We start from the raw sequence: 24,512 nt of genomic DNA, 5'->3' as shown, positions 1-24,512 counted from the left end.
CAGTGCTATACTTTGGATGAAAGTACTGGTGGTGTAGTGAGTGGAATCCAGTGGGAAAACACCCAGATTAGTGGGAACAGCTAGACCTTTATCTCCACAACAATAGTTGAACCAGCTGAAGAGTTGTTTTGAGGACCAAATGAAATTATGTATGTGATGGGGCTTTGTAAACTGTGAAGCATTATAGAATTCTAATTTGTTATGCATTCTGATAACCAGGACTACATTAAGAAAATCAATTAATACAAAAATTTTCTAGACACAATGAGATACCACCACATATACACTGTTGCTGTTGTTAAGTGCTATAAAGTCGGTTTCAACTCAAAGCAACCATGTATAGGGTTCCCAAGGAACAGTTGGTAGGTTTGAACCACCAGCCTATGGTTAGCAGTCCAGTGCTTATCCTACAGCACCACACCAGGACTCCTAGAATGGCTAAAATGATAAAGACCAATAACACCAAATGTTGGAAAAGGTGTAGAGCTTCCAGACCTTTCATACATTGCTGGTGGGAATGTAAAATGATGCACTCATGTTGGAAAATTGTTAGTTTCTTAAACATACATCTGCTCTGTTGTTGTTGTTGTTGTTGTTAAGTGCCATCAAGTTGGGTCCAACTCATAGAAACACTGTATAGGGTTTTCAAGTAATGAATGGTGGGTTCGAACTTCCAACCTTTCAGTTAACAGTCCAGTGCTTAAGCTAGCGTGTCACACCAAGACTCCATCAGCTTTATTGTTGTTAGGTGCTGTTGAGTCAGTTCTGATTCATAGTGACCCTGTGCACAACAGAACTGAACACCACTGTGTCATGTGTCGTCTTCACAATTGTTGACACACTTGAGCCCATTGCTGCTGCCAGAGTGCCAGTCCCTCTCACTGGAGATCATCCTCATTCATGTCGGCCCCCCACTTTATCAAGGTATCATGTTCTTCTCCAGTGACTGACCCCTCCTAATAAATAATAGGTCCCAAGTATGGGAGACGAAGTCCTGGCTTCCAAGGAGTATTCTGGCTGTACTTCTTCCAACACAGATTGGTTTGTTCTTCTGACATTTCATGGTACTTTCAATATTCTTCTCCAACACCATAACTCAAATACATCAATTCTTCTACAATCTTCCCTACTCATTGTCCAACTTTCACATGCATATGAGGTTATTAGAAATATAATGTCTTGAGACAGGCATACCTTAGTCCTCAAAGTGACATTTTTACTCTTGAACACATTAAAGAGGTCTTGTATAGCAGATTTGCCTAATGCAATAAGTAGTTCGATTTCTTGATTGCTGCTTCCATGAGTGTTGATTATGGATCCAAGCAAAATGAAGTCACTGGCATCTTCAATCTTTTCTCCATTTATATGGATGTTGTTTATTGGTCTACTTGTGAGGATTTTTGTTTTCTTTACATTGAGGTCAACCCATACTGAAGGCTGTAGTCTTGATCCTCGTCAGTAAGTCTCTTAAGTCCTTTTCAGCAAGCAAGGTCATATCATCTACATATAGCAGGTTATTAATAAGTCTTTCTCCAATCCTGATGCCACATTTTTCTACATATAATGCCGCTTCTCAGATTGTTTGCTCAGCATACAGATTGATTAAGTGTGGTAAGAGAATACAGTACCAGTGCACACCTTTCCTGCCTTAAAACCATTCGGTATCCCCTTGTTCTGTTCAAACCACTGCCTCTTGGTCTATGCACAGGTTCCTCATGAACACAATCAAGTGTTCCAAAATACTCATTCTCCTCAATGTTATCCATATCTTGTCATGATCCATACAGTCAAAAGCCTTTGCATAAATAAAGCAAAAGTAAACATTTTTCTGGTATTCTCTGCTTTCAGCCAAGATCCACCTGATATTAGCAATATCCTTAGTTCCCCATTCACTTCTGAATCCAACTTGAGTTTGTGTCAGCTCCCCATCAATGTACTGTTGCAGCCGTTTTTTTTAATTATCCTCAACAAAATTTTACTTGCATGTGATATTAACAATATTGTTCTATAATTTCTGTGTTCCGTGGGTCACCTCTCTTTAGAATGAGCACAAATGTAGATCTCTTCCAATCAGTTGGCCAGGTAGCTGTCCTCCAAATTTCTTAGCGTAGATGAGTGAGTGGCCCAGTGCTGCATCAGTTTATTAAAAGATTTCAATTTGTATTTTGTCAATTCCTGGAGCCTTGTTTTTTACCCATACCTTCAGGATAGCTTGGACTTCTTGCTTCAGTACCATCTGCTCTATGGCTGAATAATTTCACTTCTTGGTATTGATCCAAGACACATTTTTTAAATGGCCACAATGAAGCTTGAATGCTAATATTTTTAGCAATTTTACATACAATAGCCTAAAATTAGAAAAAGCTGAGGTGCCCATCAAAAAGCAAAAAGCACACCTTTGATACACCCATATAATGGAATACACTGTTGTTGTTATGTGCCGTGGAGTCAGTTCCGACTCATAGTGACCCTGTACAGGGTTTCCGAGGCTATGAATCTTTACAGGAGCAGAAAGCCACATCTTTCTCCCACGGGACATCTGGTAGTTTCGAACTGCTGACCTTGCGGTTCACAGTCCAATTCATAACCACTATGCTACCAGAGCTCCTTTTAATGGAGTACTTGTTGTTGTTGTTAAGTGCCATCGAGTCGGTTTCGCCCCATAGCGACCCTGTACAGGGTTTCCGAGGGTGTAAATCTTTACGGGAGTAGAAAACCTCATCTTTCTCCCGCGGAGCAGCTGGTAGTTTCGAACCGCTGACCTTAAGCTTCGCAGCCCGATTCATAACCACTACGCTACCAGAGCTCCTTAGTCAATAATAAAAGGGAGCAAGGAACCAAATATCAGTGCAATGGGAGCAGTGATGCATTTCCATTGGGGAGACCCAAGTTCAATACTCGGCCAGTGCACCTCAGGAACAGCCACAATCAGACTGTCAGTGGAGACTTGTATGTCACTCTGATATTAAACAGGTTTCAGCGGATCTTCCAGACTAAAATGGAACAGGAAAAAAGAAGATCCAATCCTAAAATTCAGCAGTGAGACCCCAGATGGTTCACAGCAGTCTGATGATACTGTGTACTGGGTCACCATGAGTCAGGGACAACTCAGGGACAGTAGCGTGCATCATCAATCCGTGCAGCAAGATTCTCAGTAACAATACACTGAGTGAAAGGAGCCAGACCCAAAATAACATAGGCTGTAGGATTTCAAGTCTATGAAATTCTTAAAGTAAGCAAAACTACTTGTGCTGGTAGAAATCAGAACAGTGGTTTTTCTAGAATTCTGGGAATTGACTAGGAAGGGGAATGAGAGAACTTTCTGGGGTGATGGAAATTTGTCACATTAGGGTGTGTGCGTTTATCAAAACAGATCAAACTCTATACTCAAGATCTGCGTTTCTACTACATACTAACCCTCATTCACTTTTTTTTAATTTGAAGTTTAATGTGTGTGTAGTGTATACACATGGTAGTGGCGGTTATGTGCCATGGAGTCGGTTCTGACCTATAGCAGCCCTGCATAGGGTTTCCAAGGCTGTAAATCTTTATGCGAACAGAAAGCCTCATCTTTCTCCTGCAGAACAGCTGGTAGTTTCAAACTGCTGACCTTGAGGTTCACAGCCTGATGCGTAACCACTACACTACTAGAGCTCTTTAGTATACATATATACATTCACACACACAGTTATATAGACTTATTTATACACACAGACAGCATATATAGTCACACATTTATATGTGCACAAAAGCACATATATATATTCACACACTTATACATGGAGTCCTGGTGTGGCACTGTGGGTTAATGCACCAAACTGCAAAGCTGTTTGAACTGCAAAGTTGGTGGTTCAAGCTCACCAGCTCCTGCTCAGAAACCCTATACAGGGTTGCTATGGGTCAGAACTGACTTGACAGCACTTAACAACAACATACATGTATACATACACGCACACACATAAATACACTCAAACACTTATATGTATGTACATCCATGCACACATATATATTCACATGTATACATATATACCCACAAGCACACACATACATGTATATATACGTGCACCTGCGTATATATGCATATAGGCATATGCACCCACACATGTATGTTTTTACACACACTAACACATTCATATGGAGTCCTGGTGTGGCACTGTGGGTTAATACGCTGGACTGCAAAATCCTTTGAGTCGCAAGGTCACACTCAGCATTCGCTCCTCCAAAACCCTATACAGGGTCTCTATGGTTCGGAACCAACTTGACAGCTCTTAACAACTTAACAGCAACAAATATGTTCATATATAATTTCACACACACTTATATATACATATATTGTTGTAAAGTGCTATAAAGTCAATTCAAACTCATAGCAACTCTGTATAGGATTTCCATAGCTGTAAATCTTTGCAGGAGCAGAAAGTCTCATCTTTTGTCCATGGAGTGGCTGGTGGGCTCAAACCTCTGACCTTGTGGTTCACAGTCCAGTGCTTACCCTAGCGAGCCACCGCACTCCCTTATATAAACACAGATATATTCACACACATATATACACATATGCATACACACATATGTGTATACATATATATATGTTTTCATTTCTATTGCTGCATGACAAATCACCACAAACTTAGCATCTTACAGCAATGCCCTTTTATTAGCTCACAGTTCTGTAGGTCGGAGACTGGCATAGCATGGTTGGGTTCTCTGTCAAGGGTATCACAAGACCAAAACTAAAGTGTGGTCTGGGAATAGTGTAGTCCACAAAGACAATGCTCTGCATTCTACTTTTGTGAGTAGTGGCTGAAATCTTAAAAGCTCATCATTTAAGTTGCAACTATTGGTCACTCCCCATGTGGAGGAAAGAATGATGAAAATTTAAGATGCTTGGAATCTATTAGTCCAATGGACGAATGGCCCATGTGAACATCAGTCTCCATGACCCTAAGACCAGAAGAATTAGATGGTGCCCAGCTACCACTACTAACCGTTCTGGAAGAGATCGCATTAGAAGGTTCTGGATAGAGTGGGAGAAAATGTGGAACAAAACTCAAAATTATAAGTAAGAAAGCAGACTTACTTACTGATCAGAAACAGACAGGAGAAACCTGAGTCTATGGCCCTCATTGTCCCTTCCAAATTCAGTTTGGCTTTCATGTGCATATAAGATGATCAAAAATACCATGGCTTGGGTCAAGTACACTTTACTCCTCAAACTGACATCTTTGGTCTTTAACCCTTTAAAGAGATATTTTGTAGCAGATTTGCTCAATACAGTACATTGTTTGATTTCCTGATTGTTGTTTCTATGAGTGTTAGTTGTGGATTCAAGCAAAATGAAGTCTTTGACAACTTCAATCTTTTCCCCATTTATCATGATGTTGTTTATTGGTCCAATTGTGAGGATTTCTGTCTTCTTTACATTGAGATGTAATCCATACCGAAGGCTGTGCTCTTAAATCTTCATCAGTATTTTAAGCCTTCTTCACTTTCAGCAAGCAAGGTTGTATCATCTGCATATCGCAGGTTGTTAATGAGCCTTCCTCCAATCCTGATGCCACGTTCTTCTTCATATAATCCAGCTTCTTGGATTATTTGCTCAAGCATACAGATTGAATAAGTATGGTGAAAGCATCAAACCATGAGACACACCTTTCCTGATTTAAAACTGCACAGGGTACCTGCTCTGTTCAAACAACTGATTCTTGTTCTATGTGCAAGTTCCTCATGATCAGAATTCAGCTTTCTGGAATTCTCACTCTTAGCAATGTCATCCATAGTTTGTTATGATTCACACAGTTGAATGCCTTTGCACAGTCAATAAAACACAAGTAAACATACTTTCTGAGATTCTCTGCTTTTAGCCATGACCCATGTGACATCAGCAATGACTTTCCTTGTTCCATGTTCTCTACTGAATCCAACTTGAATTTCAAATCCTCAGTTTTCCATTCAACCATTTATACACATTTTGTTTCATCTCACCAACTGAAGTCCAACATAACATCGCTTATTCCACTTCCTCCCTGTGTTTCCTGTTTCCATGCCTCCTCCTTTCCTAACTCTTCTGAACTTTGTTCTTGGGTAAATGCTAACCTTTTGATCTAAAAGGGTTGATTATTCTAAGGTGTGAAGTACCTCCCTACGGTTATTGTTCCCCTTATAGGCCTGTTTATTGTTTGGCTGAAAATTGAGCCACGGGAGCAAAGTCAGTTCCAGACATATGAGTGACCAAGGACCATAGTCTCAAAGGTTCTACCAGTCTCTATCCCTGCAGTAAGCCTGATCTTTTTTATGGTTTTGAGTTTAAGAATAATAGTTTTTAAAGCAATTCACTAAATTGAAGACTGACTCTACTTAGCCAATAAAATAGTAGTATTTCAGTTTACATAAACCCCACCAATCCTGTCTGGGAGTCAGCAGAGGATGCTTCACCTCTGACAGTCCTTACTCCCAGACTCACTGCTGTTGTCTAGTTAACAGAGAACCATACAGACCTCAACAGTTTGCAGAACTCTTTCATATAGCATGTTGTTTGCTCTCCAGACAACCCGGTGAGTGGTTCCCTTCAGCCCCATTTGACAGACGTGGACAGTGAGACCCAATATCACACAAGTTGTGGGTGCCAGATTGAAGATCAGGGTGCCTTGGACCCAGATTCCCAGTTTAGGGTTCTGGGGCTCCCACGTAATGCAAATTCAACTGAAATTTGAAGCCTGCATACCCCAAATGGGAAGCAGTCATGTGAATCAAAACCTACATTTGAACCAAAACCTCTCATATTCAACATTCTTTTGGAAGTAAGGAGATGTGCCCACTGGACACACTGACTTGTTTCTCTTCTCTTGCTGATCTCTGGGATGTGGGTCAACCCACTGGTCTCAAAGATATGCCCCTCATGTAGTCTGGGGGGATGGCAGAGTGATGGTCTGTGGTAAGGGAAACCGAGTTAACTTCCCTTGTATTGTCACCATTATAAACCATCAGATTCTTACTTGGGAACTTGCTCTATAATTGCATTGATGTTGTTGTTGTTAAATGCTGTTGAGTTAGTTCAAACTCATAGCACAGTAGAATAAAACACTGTCCAGTCCTTCACCAGCCTCACAGTTCTGTTACACTTGAACCCATTGCTGCTGTCACTGTGCCAATCCATCTCATTGGGGGTCTTCCTCTTTTTCATTGGCCATCCACTTTACCAAGCATAATGTCCTTCTCCGGGGACTGGTCCCTCCTGATAATATGTCCAAAGTATGAGAGACGAAGTCTCACCATCCTGGCTTCTAAGGAATACTCTGACTGTACTTCTTCCAACACAGATTGGTTTGTTTTTCTGATAGTCCATGGTTCTTTCAATATTCTTCCCCAACACCATAATTCAAATGCATCAGTTCTTCTACAGTTTTTCTTATTCATTGCCCAACTTTCATGCACATATGAGGATATTGAAATTACCGTGGCTTGGGTCAGGAGCACCAAAGTCCTCAAACTGATATATTTGTTCTTGCACATTTTAAAGAGGTCTTGTGCAGCAGATTTGCCTAAGGCCATATGTCATTAGATTTCTTGACTGCTGCTTCCATGAGTGTTGATTGTGGATCCAAGCAAAATGAAGTATTTGACAACTTCAATCTTTTCTCATGATAAACTATAAATGGTATTTATTGATGCCAAGGACTTTATTTAATCTCAAACCTAGTATATCATGTGTGTATGTATGTTTCTCACATGTGTGTGTGTACATGTGTGTGTCTGGAGGGAAAGATTGGCTCTCTTCCACAGACATATTGAGTATTACATATTTTTATATACTCCTAATTTAGTTTGTGTTTACAGAGATCTATAGATACATTCTATATACAGAAATAAACACTGTAGTATATAAATATCGCATAGCGTAATAATGTGCTCTCACACTGTGTCTCTGACAGTCTAGTACTATGGGATACTCTCTGGAGTGTATGTACACCTGTGAATAAAATGCAATACCAGGTGTGTTTTATGGTCTGGTTTTCAGTGAGGATAACTAAAGGCCAAGCTAGCGGGCCACAGAGTTTGAGGGAGAAGAGTGAAGAAAGTAATTATGAGGGGATAGAGCCCGATTCCATCTCCAGTTTTTATGCTAATTGACTGTTGTTTTGGGCAAGGACAGTCTCCTCTGTTGTCCTTAGTTTCTTCCTTTATAAAATGAGATGGTTGGTCTTTTGTGATTTGAGCTCCCTGCTAGCTCTGGAAGACTCTAAATGCAATGCCTGCACACAGAGGTACTCAGTACATCATTATTGGATGAAAGGAAGGGATGGGAGACAGCCTGGGAAGAAGCACCAAGGGAGGGAAGGAGAAAAGAAAGGAGCGGGAGGGTAAAGGGCAGAAAGGGAGGCCAGACAAGCTAAGATGCAATGGCTCTTGATTTTGAATTGAAGGATTCAGCAGTATCATTAGGGTGATGCCATTTACAAGAAGAAATTAATGAAGAAGCCAAGTGTTCACACCCCTGGGATGGGGAGAGGTATAATGGTATGAAAACAGACTCCTTCAGACCTCAGCTGAATTTCCTTTCCAACTGAGGACAGTTAAGTCTCTTGGGAATTTTTTTTTTAATCAATAAAACTTTAAAACCTGATATTCTCCCTTTAGTAAGAGAAGCACAAAACCCTCTTTTAATTAAGTAGCATTAAAACCACAGACTTCTCTCTTATAGCCTGTTATTTAGCTTTAAAGTGGGGGTGGGGAGGACAAGACAGTAGAGTTGGCTGGCAAGTGGCAGACAGAGAGGGACCCAGTTCCTAACTGTAGGTAAACACCAGATTGTCAAGAGTGAATATGAAAAGGAAACTGAGATAATAAGACAATGAGGGGAGATCCTTCATTCAGCAAATTCAGCTTGAAGGGGAGAGAAAAGGGGAGGGAGCTGGAGGGAGAGTTAGGGCGAAGGAGAGTTAGGAGAGGGAGAGTTAGGGAGAGGGAGAGTTGGGAGAAGGAGAATTAGGTGGAAGGAGAGTTATGGGGAGGGAGAGTTAGGGGGAAGGAGAGTTAGGGAGAGAGAGAGTTAGGGGAGGGAGAGCTAAGGGGAGGGAGAGTTAGGGGAAAGGAGAGTTGAGGGGAGGGAGAGTTAGAAGGAGAGAGAATTAGGGGTAGGGAGATTTAGGGGAAGAGAGAGTTAAGGGAGGGAGAGTTAGGGAGAAGGAGAGCTAAGGGAGGGAGAACTAGGGGGAGGGAAAGTTAGGGGAAGAGAGAGTTAAGGGAGGGAGAGTTAGGGAGAAGGAGAGCTAAGGAAGGGAGAACTAGGGGGAGGGAAAGTTAGGGGAAGAGAGAGTTAAGGGAGGGAGAGTTAGGGAGAAGGAGAGTTAAGGGAGGGAGAGCTAGGGGGAGGAAGAGTTAGGGGAGGGAGAGTTAGGGAAGGGAAAATTAGGAGGAGTGGATGTTATTACAGAGAAGAGAGCCAGTATCTGAGGAACAGAGGTCCTGAGGAGAATCCAGGTCTGGGATCCTAAACTTGGACATGACCCCACTGAGAGGGGAGGAAATGAATTACTGTAACTAACAGTTAACCAGCCCATACAAGGATGGGACAACATGCTTCCTGCGTATTATTTAATCATCACAGACACTCTGTGAGCTAGGTACAGTTATTATCCCCACTTTATGGATGAAAAAGCAAGGCAGAAAGGCCAAGTGACCTGTCCAAGTTCACCCAGCTATGGGTATAAGGAGCTGGGGCTCAGCCAGGACAATGCACACAGGTTAGAGTGAGTGTGATATGCCATGGGGCTGGCCAGGAAGAGACAGAATGTCCCTGAGATACAGACTCTGAGACAGGAATGGGATCACCTGCAATGAAACATGGGGGAACCAGGTAAGGAGTAGAAGATAGGCAGCAGCTTAGGTGCTGAACACTCCAGGAATGTCTTAAGCTGAGGTGGGGTGTGAGAACACGGAACTGCCCACTGGTGGGGGCTAAGAAGGGAAATGCAGGACTTCCCCAGAGATGGGCTTCACTGGTAGGAGGGAGAGAAGACAGGGGTTGGACTGTGGTGGAGAACTGAGGACACAAACAGGGAGAGGGGGAAGGGGAGACCTCTGGAGTGGCCCTGAATTGGAACCAAAACTAAAATAAGGATGAGACAAGTAAGAAGGGTGGGCTGAGTTAAACGTTACCCCTAAATCAGTGCCTACACTGTCCTTGTCCTCACCCAGCTGGGCACCTCCTGCTGGGGTCCCTTCTCAGAGCCTCTGTGTCCCCTCAGGCTCAACCTCCTTTTGCTGGCATTGGGTTTCTCCCTAGCTCTGATGCCTTTGGATGGCTCTGCTGTGTTGTGAAGTGTCTGGAGAGGCCCAGGCAGGAATGCAGGGGTCCAGGTGACACTGGAGAAATCATTGAACCTCTGTGGTCTTGGTAATCTTCTAAGTCCCCCTCTATACTTCCAAACAGAGTCATGATTCAGGGCAAAAACCTACCTGTGCCAAGGCCCAGAGGACTGTGAGGGACAGAGAGACGGAGGATGAGAACTGGAGGAACCAGAGGTCAGCGTGTGATGGAGGGGCTAGAGAGGGGGCTGCAGTGCCCAGCCGCAGCCACCAAAGCCAGATCCGTCCCTGACAATACATCTAGGAGTTGGGTCCTTCTCCTAAGTGCAGGGAGCAGGTAGATGGGTGAACCTCTCATCTGGTTGAATCTCTAGGGGACCAAGAGGCAGTCTCTTACTTGCCATGTCCATCGGTCTGTCTGTCCACAGCTATAGGACCCTGGCCACAGAGCATGAAGCGCTGATGCAGAAGTACCTCCACCTGCTGCAGATCGTGGAGACGGAGAAAACTGTGGCCAAGCAGCTCCGGCAGCAGATCGAAGATGGGGAGATTGAGATCGAGCGGCTGAAGGCAGAGGTGACTGTCTGAGGGGCAGGAGGAGGGAGGCTCAACACCTCCAACCCGGGCTCCTGCATCTGGGGACACAGGGCCTGTGTGTCATGCTGGGCAGAAGGACCAGATCCTAGCTGCAGCTTTGCTGGAGTCGGGGAAATCCACTACCTCAATCCATGGGGGACAGTCAACTCCCAGGGGATTGCAAACTCTATGCTGGGTCAGACAGGGTGCCTGGAGTGGGTGTGGAAGGAAGTCCCCCCACCAAGTCACCCACCTGGAGCACCATGGAGCTGCCAGCCTGGGCCAGGGATGGCTGCCACTGTGCCTGCCTTGAGACACCACCCAACCTAACCCTCTGAGACACCACCCAACCTAGCCCTCTGAGACACCACCCAACCTAACCCTCTGAGACACCACCCAACCTAACCCTCTGTGCCTGAGGAAGGCAGAGGCTGACCGGAGAGTACAGGTTTCCTCCTGCTACCTCAACCCATTGCTGCCCCAGCAAAGGGTCCCAGAGGTCAAATGCCTCCGCCTTCTTGGGACGCCTCCTTCTGAGGGTACCCCCCTGCCCTCTGTCCCTAGGCATTCCTACTGTGGGTGTACCACTTCAGAGTCATCTACTTGTGTGGCTGCCACCCATCCAGCCTGGTGGGAATTCCTGGAAGGCAGGCTAGGTGCCCTTGGTCACTCTCCCCCTTATGCCTAACACAGATAGGCTCAGTGAGCACCCAGTGCACAAATGAGCGAGGTTGTGTGGTGGGCACAAGAGATCTGGAAGTTTGACTTGTAGGGTTCTATCACAGTGACTTCCAAACAGCGGCTCCTCCTTCATTCTCCAAGCCCCTGAGACTCAAGCTGTTGTACGTAACAGACTTTCTTAATGGTTTGTACACAATGGAGGCGTATTCCACCACAGAATGTAAAACAGCTTAAAAATGTTTAGAAGACAACCCTGCCCACGAGTCTTTCTGACTTCTCTTTTGCTATCGGTTGCCATCAAGTTGCCCTGACTCATGGCAACCCCACACCCCATGGATCAGATGGTTGTGACTCATGGGGTTTTCACTGGTTGATTTTCAGAAGTAGATTACCAGGTCTTACTTCCTAGTCTGGAAGCAGTGCTGAAATCTGCTCAGTGTCACAGCAATAAACAAGCCTCCATCTACATTAGCCAGGAATCACACCCAGGTATCCCAGGTGGGACACAAGAATTCTACCTTTGTACAGTTGTAACACCACCAATCATCTGTTAGTTTGTTGTACTGTGGTGACTTGGTGTTGCTAAGATTCTGGAAGCTATGCCACTGATATTTTAAATATCAGCAGGGTCATCCACAGTGGACAAGTTTCATCTGAGCTTACAGACCAAGACAGACTGCAAAGAAGGAAAGACGGATAGTTCTGAATATTTAGTCACTGAAAACATTATGACTAGCTGTGGAATGCCGTCAGCACCAGAATATTGATATATTGAAACATCATGAAAAGTATCCAAGTATTGTTAGATCTAGTGCGGGAAAATGAGCCCCTCAGGTTGGAAGGTACTCAAAATACAACAGGGCAAGAGTTGGCTCCTCAAAGTAGAGTCGGCCTTGATGAAATATGAAGTAAGGCTTTCAGGACCTTCATTTGCTAATGGGGCACAACACAAAATGAGAAGAAACACCTGTAAATACCCATTAATAATCAGAACATGGAATGTATGAAGTATGAATCTAGGAAAATTGGAAGTTGTCAAAAATGGAATGCATAAGCATTGATATCCTAGGTACTCATAATCTGGTATTGGCCATTTTGAATAACAATCACATAGTTAGCTATGCCAGGAAATGTCAAATTGAAGAGGAATGGCATTGTATTCATCACCAAAAAGAAATTTCAAGATATATCTTGAAGTAAATGCTATATGTGGTGAGATAATATCTATACACCTACAAGGAAAACCAGTTAATAAAACTTTTTTTAATGTATGCACCCACCACCAAAGCTAGTGATGATGAAATTGAAGACTCCAACCAACCGCTTCAGTCTGAAATTGATCGAAGGTCATCAAAATATGTTGATAATCACCGGCAACTGGAATGCAAAAGTTGGAAACAAAGATGAAGGATCAGTAGTTAGAAAACATAGCCTTGGTGACAGAAATGATGCTGCCAATCGCATGATAGAATTTTGCAAGGCCACTAACTTCTTCATTGCAAATACCTTTTTTTAAACAACATGAAAGACGAGTGTACACGTGGACTTCACCAGATGGAATACACAGAAATCAAATGGGTTACATCTGTGGAAACAGACGGTGAAAAAGCTCCATATTATCAACCAAAACAAGGCCAGGGGCAGACTGTGAAACAGACCATCAATTGTTCATATGCAAGTTCAGGCTGAAGCTGCAGAAAATTAAAACAAGTCCATGAGAGTCCAAATATGACCTTAAGCAAATCCCACCTGAATTTAAAGATCATCTCAAGAACAGATTTGATAAATTAGACACTAATGACCGAAGACCAAAAGAGTTGTGGGATAACATTAAGAACATCATACAAAAAGAAAGCAAAAGGTCATTAAGAAGACAAGAAAGGAAAAGGCCAAGATGGATGTCAGAAGAGACTCTGAAACTTGCTCTCGAGCGTAGAGATGCTACAGCAGATGGAAGAAAGCAGAAGTTAAAAGTGTTGAATAGAAAATTTCAAAGGACGATTCAAGAAGATAAAGTCAAATATTATGATGCAATGTACAAAGACTTGAAGTTAGAAAACCAAAAAGAAAGAACATGCTCAGTATTTCTCAAGCTGAAAGACCCGAAGAAAAAATTCAAATCTAAGCTTGAAATATTGAAGGATTCTGTGGGCAAATATAGGACTTCTGAGTGTGGCTGTGGGCTAATGCGCTGGACTGAAAAGTCAGTTTGAACGACAAGGTCTGCATTTCAAGCTCACCGGTCGCTTCTTGGAAACTCTATTCATGGCCACTGTGGGTCGGAACCAACTGACCAGCACTTAACAACAACATGGGCAAATATTGAATGATGCAGAAAGCATCAAAAGAAAATGGAAGGAATACAGAGTCACTGAACCACAGAAATGGTCAATGTTCAACCATTTGAAGAGGTAGCATATTATCAAGAGCCAATGATCCTGAAGGAAGAGGTCCAAAGTACATTGAAGGCATTGGCAAAGAACAAGACACCAGGAATTGATGGACTACAAATTGAAATCTTTCAAGAAAGTGAGGCAGCATTGGAGGTACTCACTTTCATCTATGCCAGGAAATTTGGAAGACAACTACTTAGGCAACTGATTGGAAGAGATCCATATTTGTGCCCATTCCAAAGAGAGGTGATCCAACGGAATGCGGAAATCAGTTAACAGTGTCATTAATATCACATGCAAGTAAACTTTTGCTAAAGATAATTCTAAAATAACTGCAGTAGTACATTGATAAGGAGCTGCCAGAGGTTCAGATGGGGATGCGTGTCAGGAATATCATTCCTGATATCAGATGGATGTTGCCTGAAAGCAGAGAATACCAGAAAGATGTTTACTTGTGCTTTATTGATAACTCAAAAGCTTTCAATTGTATGGATGATGACAAGCTATGGACAGCATTGCAGAGAATGAGTATTCCAGAACACTCCATTGTGCTTATGAGAAAGCTGTACATAGGACGCTGAATGGTTAAAAATCAAGAAAAGTGCGTGCCAGGACTGTATTCTTTCACCATTCTTAGTCAGTCTGTATGCTGAGCAAATAATCCAAGAAACTGGATTATATGAAGAAAAATGTGGCATTGGCACTCATTAACAACTTGAGATATACAGATGATACAACTTTGTTTGCTGAGAGTGAAAAGGACTTAAACTACTTACTAATGAAAATCAAAAAACACCTCAATGTAAAGGAAACAAAAATCCTCACCACTGGACCAATAAATAACATCAATACAAATGGAGAAAAGATTGAAGTTGCCCAAAGACTTCATTTTTTTGGATCCACAATCAACACTCTTGGGAGTAGCAGTCAAGAAATCAGATGATGTATTATATTAGACAAATATGCTGCACAAGACTTCTTTAAATTGTTCAAAAGCAAAGATGTCGGCTTGAAGACTAAGGTGCACCTGACCCATACCATGGTGTTTTCAATAGCTTCATTTGCATGTGAAAGTTGGACAATGAATAAGGAAGACCATAGAAGAGCAGATGCATTTGAGTTATGGTGTTTGAGAAGAACATTCCAAGTACCATGGACTACCAGAATAACAAACAAATCTTTTGGAAGAAGTATATCCAGAATGTTCCCTGGAAGCCAGGATGGTGAGACTTCGCCTCTCATATTTCAGACATATTATCAGGAGGGACCAGTTCCTGGAGAAGGACATCGTACTTGATAACGTGAAGGATCAGCGAAAAAGAGGAAGACTCCCAACAAGATGGCTTGGCACAGTGGCAGCAGTGCTGGGCTCAAGCGTAGCATGGACTGTGAGATTTACGTGGGACCAGGCAGTGTTTTGTTCTGTTGTGTATGAAGTCAGTATGCGTCAGTAAGGATGACAACTAACAACAGCAACAATACTTGCAATCACAGCAAGAGCAACAAAAGGCATAATGTAAAAAAAGAGCAAATACTGTAATTACAGAACTTCCAAGTAAAGAGGAAATCCAGTTGATTTCAATAAATATATAAAAATAAACTTAACTTTAACCCTAAGAACTAGGCCAAGCCTGACTCCTAGCCCTAGCCCAACTTCACCTCATCCCTCCCAAAAAAAATTCTGCCTTTAAACCACCACTGTTGTCTCATACTGCAAGAATTTCTCACTGAGTTTCTCTTCCTCACACTGTCACATGTCTTTACTGTTTTTATCCAAAATCTCTCTCTACCAAGAAGACCCTCATCTCACATCCAGGAAAGTGCTGGGTTCAGCCCACACTAGCTGGCAAGAGCCAATTCTTAACTTTACAAGAACTTGCAAGCTGGTTAGCACTCAAACGGGCCAAAGTAAGAGTGTTTACACCATGGATATTGGCAAATGCTCCAAGTCAGCGTTTTCATCTCAGAGAGCTGGTCTTTAAACATTTACCAGCACACCATTCCATCTGCATCTCTTTTCAGGAGCAGTTACATAGTTTGTGGGGCCCAGCGCAAAAGGAATTGATACTTCTGAATTACGATATTGGCGTTGACTGCCGGAAGAATGGACAAATCTGTTTGGAAGCAGTAAAGCCAAATGTGCCTTAGAAGGGAGATGGTGAGATTTCATCTCACGTATTTTGGACACGTTATCAAGAAGAAGCAGTCCTTTGAGAAGAACATCATGCTTTGTAAAGTGTTAAGGTCAGCAGAAAAGAGGAAGACCCTCAATGAGATGAATTGGCACAGTGAACGTAACAATGGGTTCAAACATAGCAATGATTGAGAGGATGGTGCGGGACTCGGTGTTGTTTTGTTCTGTTGTGCAGATAGTTGCTACGAGTTGGAATCAACTTCATGTCACCTAACAAGTACAAAATGAAAATTCAGGGGACTTAGACCTTCAACATAGCAATAGCAGAGCATTAAGCCAAGTGTGGGTCTCTGAGAGCCTGCACAGGTCACATGCCCATAAAGCCATAAAGTCCTCCCCGTGTCCTCCCTCCCTGGGCTTCCACCCCTAGATAGGTAGCAGGAGATTACACCTAAACACTGTAACTTTATTCTGTAAAGAAATCTACCTCTGTCTTAGTCTCTTATCTCCCATCGAAATAACCCTATCATCCCTCACCTTTCATAACCAAAAACTCCATCAAGGAACCATCGGAAACAAAGGAAACAGCTACCTGTGAGAAGAATCCTCAGAGAATGTTCCATTTGGCACCATGTCATTTTAATGCCATTTATGAGTAGAAGTCAATTTGGAGAACGAAGGCAAGCCCTAAAGGGCAGTATAGGAGTTTAGAGACAGTTGGAGGAACTGAGATTCCTGGAAGGTTGACTCTGGAAGAAACTGCAATTCAGGGTTTAAAATAGAAAGTAGGAGACGGAAGCCTTGACACGTCCCACCCAGAACTTCCTCTCATCAGGGCACATGATCCATGCCATGGCCCCAAACTGTCACTCTTCCCCCCATCCCAAGCACCTGACCCCCTGGAATACAATACCCTATCACAATCCTGTGTCTTTATTCATATCATCCCCTTGAATCCCTTCCTTTGCATAGCCCCTAATTTGAACTCCTATTTATCCTTCAAAACCTCTTCTGGGAAACCCTTGAAGAGATTTCATGGTCATACCCTTCCATGGCAATGGGTGTATTCTTTTCTTGTCAGATTACCTCTGTGGATGTCTGACCTCCTGTGAGAAATGTCAAAACCTACAAATGCTCAAATAATCCAATCTGTACTCATTTTAGCGAGAATGAGCTTTTCTTTATTCAATTTTGCAAAATTGGGCACCCAACCCGATAGACACAGACAGACACACCGCATGACTGGCCCACAAACAGTTTTATTCTCTGTCTTTTATTGGGTACTATGGAGTTTACAATCTTCCCCAGAAGTTACCTACTAGTCCTTACTGGGAGCTCTCTCATTTAAAGTTAGTTTCTCCCCTTCCCTATGAGCTTCCCCTGTTTCTTTGATGGGTGTATTCTTATTTAAAATTCCTAGTCCTAGAACAGATTTCTTTCTCCCATTCTCCCAGTTCATCCTGCTTCCTTATCCCTGAATGTGAATCAATAACCTATGCCTGGTCTAGCAACCTCATGGGCCCTTTATTCCTAAAGATGGACCAGCTGGAGAATTCCTCACATCCGTCTTAGGGGAGCATGGCTGGAAAATCCTCAAGCACTAGGATCTCACTTATCCATCTCCAGCTCTGTCTCACCAGTGCCCAGCACACACCAATGGCACAAAGCAAGACAGAGATGGCTGCCTCTTGGGCTTAGAAGAGACTAGAAGGAAGCAAGATGGAAAGAGAGTGGGCTGATTTGTGTGGCAGCTGTTTAAAAAGCAAGAAATGCAGAGATCTTTAGCAAACTCTTGGCTGCTAACAAAGTGGAAAAAAACCTGGATTAATTCCACCATCAATTATTGTACCAAGTAAACACATTCCAGATTAAAAGAAGTTTCTCCAGAGAGAATGGGGCAGGAGCCAATGTACAATGCCCAAAAGGGGAATGGCAAGCCAGTACTTGCCTCAGACAGGCAGTCTGGGGGTGCCAGGTTGCAGGGGTCAATCCAGGTGCCACACAGTGAGCTCAGCATAGAATCACCATGGTAGTAAAGTACAGGTCAACTCCTTGTGGCCATCAATGACAAAGTCAACTGAGTCAGGCCTGGATATCCACCAAGCAAACCAGGGTCCAAAGCAAATCCATTCTCATAAAACCTCTGCCTAGGTGAAAGATAGGCAGCCTACATGAATCCACTGGGGCCCAGTGTTGATAGATGCCACTGGCATCTAACAGAAATGACCATCACACTCAGGGCAAGGTACCCTGCTGAAGACTTCTGGAGATTCCCAGCCTCAAAACTCTCCAGAACTTTGCCTACCCAGACCAGTCCTTAAATAAATACTCCAAGACTGTTGATATCACCTTGTGATAGCAGTGCCTGACCTAATTGCATCTATTTTTTGTCCTGGTCTCTGCTGAGTGGAGGTTCTGGAAAGTCTCTCTTGGAGAAGGGAGCTGTCGGTTTTAAATACAGACTCCCTGCTCCCCCAAGACACATCACCATCCTAAAGAGAAAAGGGTGTGCAGATCACAACACTGGGGAAGAAGGCAGGCTGGCTTGGAGGTGGTGATCAGGCACCAGACCAGAGGTGGAGGTGGCGACCAGGCATCTCTGCATCTTGGAGACTCCAAGTATGTGTGTGCATGTGTGTGTGTGTGTGTGTGTCCCTTGGCCCTTCAGAGTGCAGATCAAAGAATCAACCTTTACTTCAATGTGCAAACGTTCTCACAGAGTATCACAAAACACAGGAGAGGAAAAAAAGAAAAAGAAAAGCCCTTCTCCAGCGCTGAATATTTCTCAGTTAGATATTTTCAGCTACTCTTCAAGCAGAGCAGGGGTAATTTTAGCAACTAGGGAGTGGAGAGCCGGTAACTGTTCCATTTTGCTTTCAAAGTGCTCGATGCGCTCAGTTGTGAGAGCCCATTCATTCTGCGGTTCAGCAAGTGGCCTTGAGGGGACAAAGCCACGTGTTTTGCAGAGGCAGCAGCAGCACCCAGCTTGGTAGTGGGGTTTGTAGGATCCCCTGAGTTACTGTATTTAGATGTGTGGAGCTCTGAGACTGTGGTGTTTTCCTGTGATGGCGGTTTTCATTGCTGCTATTGCATGAAGCTAGGCACAGGAGCACATCAATGGATCAAACAGCTGCAGAGTTGCTGGCAGAGACGGAATAGTACCTGATAATGCCAACACTCTCAGGAGGCATCGTTGGGTGGCGGAGCCTTTGTGACGAACACCCAACAACTTTAAGATTTAAGGAATTGGAATCAGGGTTGGTTGGAAGGGTCCCAGCCCCGTCCATCTGAGGGGTCCCAGTGCCCCCAGCCAAAAGGCAACTTCAGGTACCCCTTCTCCTAGGGACCTGTTTTGTTCTTGTAGCTATGCCAACTTCTCTAATTCCCAAGCCAGGCAAGTGGCAATTTTTAGAGCAGCTCAAATATTAATACCAAGAGCTATCCCATTGTTCTTGTTCTTGCCTGCTCAGGGGTCCACCCGAGTCATGATGACCCCATGCATGACAGAACAAACTGTCGCCCTGTCCTTCACCGCCTTCAGGATCGTTGGCATGTTGGAGACCATTTTTGTGACTACTGTGTCAAACCATCTTATGGAGATTTTCCTTCATTTTCACCAACCATGATGATATAGTAACTGGTCTTTCTGTTGAAGTGTCCAAAGTAAGCAAGCTGGAATCTCACCATCTTCACATCCAAGGAGCATTCTGGGTATCTTGCTCCAGGCCACTGCTCTTGGGTAATAGTTGTCAGGTTATGCTTACAAGAGGTGTCTGGCTTAGCCAAGTGCTTTGGGGTGTCCTGTGAAGGGGAGTCAAACAAGCAGAGGCTCACCCAGAGTCATGCCTCTTTCTCTGATTTACATGTTAGGGTTGTAGGTAAGGGTTTTTGTCTGATTGTTTTTAATTAAGGAGCAAGTAGTTTGGGAGGGAGAAAATGGTGGGAGAAAAATCATAGATTGAGGCCAAATCTCTGAGACGGCAAATGAGGTGGCTGTGCCTGAGGAGGGGACAAGCCTTGTTCATGGTCACTCAACTAGTGGGCGGCCCAGCCAGGCCCAGAAACTGGGTGGACCTGTGCCCAGTGGAGTGGCCTGTATTCCACAGATGTATGGAATGTGACTGTTCAAACAACCTAGATGCACAGAGCAAAAGACACACTGAGGGACTAGGGTCCCTTTGTGGAGAACAGAGTGTCTGCTGGGTAAGGGCGGGTGAGCCCCTGCCTGCTGGTGCCCCATTCAGCAGCTGACCTGTGTTTCTCTTGCAGATCGCATCCCTGCTCAAGGACAATGAGCGCATCCAGTCCACCCAGACTGTCGCCCCCAGCGATGAAGACAGTGACATCAAGAAAATTAAGAAGGTCTGTATTATATCCCCTGGACTGAGAGAACAACCCCCGAGGATCTCCCAGAACTTACTACCCCAGGACCTCAGGGCATGCCATCCACCCACCCAACCCCTAGATCCAGATGCAAAGCCAACAACCCTTTACCCTAAATGGTACCTTGAGGTTATTTATCCCTTTTATAGACAAGAAAATGGAGGATCCAATAGTGCCAGGACAAGAACCAAAGCCTTGAGACTCTCAGCTGAGAGCTGTCCTCACAGTGCCATATGCAGCCCCACCAAGACCCCAGGACCACCTTACTTCACTTTCACTTGCTAGTGCCTACCTCTCTCCCCACAGTCATGCATACACCCTTTGGTTGCCAGAAGACCTCAGCAGAGGACCCTATAGTCAGCTCTGATACAGAGTGCAGAAGGTACAGACATCTTAAAGGCATCATGGGATCCACCCTGTGACCAGCCCCGTAGACCATCCATCAGGGGCTGATGGAAGAAAGCATGGTTCACCATTCAGGGCCAGGGGGCCTTAACTTGCCCTAAGAAAAACAAGTGAAACCAGAGGACCCTATTCATGGGGAGCACAAAGCTACCACCACCACCCACCATACCACCCAGACCAGAAACTGAAAGCTGGCATTCCAGGGGCCAGCATCAAACTACCAATGTGTTTGCGGTTTCAAAGCCCACATAAGTTTTTGGTTTTCCTTTCAGTTCATTTTTTTGTTTGGTTTGGTTTTTGGGTTTTTTTTTTTAATTTGTTGCCAGTGTTTTAAAAGCCAAACATCTAAAAAAATCTGGGTTCCTAACTCCTCTGGAGACTAGAAATAGTTAACATTCATGAATCCCTTTCTATGTGCCAGATACAATTCTAAGAGTTTATGGAGATTAATTCCATCTTCATTGAAAACCCTCTGAGGTTTGATTATTGTTTCTATTTACATACGGGAAGCTGAGGGTCGGAGAGACAATGAATTGTCCAAAGTCACACAGCTAAGTGTTTGCAGAGTCCCTTTCACAGCTTGGTCACCCAACTCCAGAACCCTCAGTCACTGGAAAAGCAGAAGGCCCAGCAGCCTCAGTCCACCTCCCGCAGATGACCACAGTCCAAGAGTTACTGCCCCCGTGTCACCTCCCCACTCTGCCAACTTCATACACCTACAGGACCTGCTGGCCCAGCCAGGACTAAACTAAGCCCATGCAGGAGGGGTACCTGGTTCATTTCTCTGCTCTGGCCCCACCCTCCTCCACTCCCAGCCACTTCTAACAACCATTCTGGTTGAAGCATGTTTTCAAAAGACCCGTTGAAAATCACCTGTTGTCACTCTGACTTCACCCTCTGAGAATCCCTGAGTGATGTGAATGGTTAACACACTCAGCTGCTGGCTGAAAAGTTGGAGGTTTGAGTCCATCCAGAGGCACTTCAGAAGAAAGTCCTGGTGATGTACTTCTGAAAATCCAGCCATTGAAACCTCTGTGGACAACGTGGGGTCACCATCACTCAGAGTCCACCAAACCACAACTGGTTTAGGAAGTCTCAGAGCAAGCCCTGCCCTCTCTGAGAAAGTTCTTTCTACTTCTGCAGATAGTTGCTGGGGCCCCATCAGGTCCCCGCCAGGCCCCCCAGGCCAGCTGTCGGCTGTATATCTGCTGTTTACAGTTGATTACATTTTTATTATCACTCTGCCCCTAGAGTGGGACTCCCAAACCCCCCACCCCAACTCCAGTCAACCACCCTGTCCACTGTTTCCCCACCGCATGACCCTCCCTGTGTGGACCCTGAGCCTGCACACAGCTCAGGGGTGGGAGTAGCTAAGAGTCAGGTGGCCCCTTGGTTGGAAGCATGTGCTTCCAACTGAGATCTTTTCCCAAGTTATTGCCCAAGCGAAGCCATTCCAATCAGCCCAACTCCAAGACAAGGAGTTAAGCGGGATGTCATATCCCCACTGAGGCAGAAGAGGCTCCGGGCAGATGCCAGCACTCAGCACTGCTGATGAGACCCAAGCATAAGACTGACTAATTTGCCATGTTGTGCTCAATTTGATAATCGCCCTCTCTCCAGACAAGCTCTAATTGAGACTTCTGGGCTCTCTGAATGCTAGAAGAGATTGGGTGTAAGCCATGTCCAGCACTGCCTCACACAGAGAGAGACCTGGAGTCATCCTGACCCATTCAGCAAAAGCTACTAATGCAAGCTAGAAGTCTGGTTAAAACACAGAGTCTGAACCAGTAGGTCTGAGAATCTACATTTCTAACAAGCTCTTGAGGGAGCTGCTGATGCTGCCAGTCCATGGACCACAGCTTGAGTCCTGCCATCATCTCATTAGTCCCATTTTACAGAAGGAAAAATTGGATTGGAGGGACCAAACAACTTGCCCAGCATCAGATGGATAGCAGACCCAGGTCTGGTTCATGTCTGAGCTCTCTCCCTTGCATATTCAGCATGCCAGACACAAAAAAACATTGACAACAAGTCAGTTCCACTCATGGCAACCCTATGTGTTACAGAATGGAACTGCTCCATAGGGTTTTCATGGCTATAATCTTTCAGAAGCGGATCACCTGGACTTTCTTCTGCAGTGCTACTGTTGTTAGGTGCCATTGAGTTGGTGCCAACTCATAGCAACCCTAGACACAACAAACAGAATGAAATGCTGCCTGGTTCTTCACCAACCTCACAACTGTTGCTACATTTGAGCCTATCACTGCTGCCACTGTGCCAGTCCATCTCGTTGGAGGCCTGCTTCTTTTTTCTCTGACCCTTTTTAGAGGGACTGGTCCCTCCTAACAATATGTCTGAAGTATGAGAGATGAAATCAGGCCATCCTGGCTTCCAGGGAGCATTCTGGCTGTACTTCTGCCAACACAGATTGACTCACTCTTTTGGCAGTCCATAGTACGTTTAATATTCTCCTTCAACATCATAGCTCAAATGTATCAATTCTTCTACAGTCTTCCTTGTTCACTGTCCAACTTTCGCATGCATATGAGGCTATTGAAAATACCATGGCTTGCAGCAAGCACTCCTTAGTCCTCAAACTGACATCCTTGCTCTTCAACACTTTAAAGAGATCCCGTGCAGCAGATTTGGCTAATGGCAATACATTTGTTGATTTCTTGACTGCTGCTTCCATGAGTGTTGATGATTGATCCAAGTAAAATGAAGTCTTCGACAACTTCAATATTTTCTCCATTGGCCGTGATGCCATTTATTGGTCCAATGGTGAGGATTTTTGTTTTATTTACATTGAGATGCAACCCATACCAAAGGCTGTGATCTTTGATCTTCATCAGTAAGTATTTTAAGTTCTCTTTGCTTTCAGCAAGCAAGGTTGTATTATCTGCATATCACAGGTTGTTAATGAGTCTTCCTGCAGTCCTGATGCCCTATTTTTCTTCATGTAATCCAGCTTCTCGGATTATGTGCTCAACAGATTGAATAAGTATGGTGAAAGAATACAACCCAGGTGGACATCTTTCCTACCTTTCAGTGTCTCCTTATTCTGTTCGAACAACTGCCTGTTGTTCTATGTATAGGTTCCTCATGAGCACAATTAAGTGTTCCAGAACATTCATTCTTCACAATGCTGTCCATAGCTTGTCATGATCCTCATAATCGAAAGCTTTTGCATAGTCAATAAAGCACAGGTAAAGACTTCTTTCTGGTAGTCTCTGTTTTCAGCCAAGTTCATATAACATCAGCAATGATATCCCTCGTTCCATGTCCTCTTCTGAATCTGGCTTGAATCTCTGGAAGTTTCCTTTCAGTGTATGGTTGCAGCCATTTTTGAAATATGTTTAGGAAATTTTTGTTTTTGTGAGATATTAATGATATTGTCCAATGATATTTGCATCCCGTTGGATCACCTCTTTTTGGAATGGGCACAAATATGGTTCTTTTCCAGTAGGTTGGCTAGGTAGTTGTCTTCCAAATTTCCTGGCATAGATGAGTGCCTCCAGTGATGCATCAGTCTGCTGAAAGATCTCAATTTGTATTCCATCAAGTCGTAGAATCTTGTTCTTTGCCAATGTCTTTGATGTACCTTGGACTTCTTCTTTCAATACCAATGACTCTTG

The 24,512-nt window shown here is 44.0% G+C and overlaps 1 protein-coding gene across 1 annotated transcript in view; it reads left to right on the top strand.

Annotated features, from left to right (window-relative positions):
* RASGRF1 (Ras protein-specific guanine nucleotide-releasing factor 1) overlaps positions 1-24,512 on the top strand; it is a 137,576-nt gene that overhangs the window by 33,950 nt on the left and 79,114 nt on the right. The window contains exons 3-4 of the mRNA XM_006870897.1: positions 10,734-10,881; positions 20,359-20,451. Coding sequence (XP_006870959.1) covers positions 10,734-10,881; positions 20,359-20,451 — 241 coding nt within the window. The remainder of the gene's footprint in view (positions 1-10,733; positions 10,882-20,358; positions 20,452-24,512) is intronic.

Source organism: Chrysochloris asiatica, unplaced genomic scaffold (genome assembly GCF_000296735.1).
Source record: "Chrysochloris asiatica unplaced genomic scaffold, ChrAsi1.0 scaffold00156, whole genome shotgun sequence".
NCBI lineage: Eukaryota > Metazoa > Chordata > Mammalia > Afrosoricida > Chrysochloridae > Chrysochloris > Chrysochloris asiatica.
Note: the sequence above shows the minus strand (reverse complement) of the source record. Positions and strands in the feature narration are given on the sequence as shown.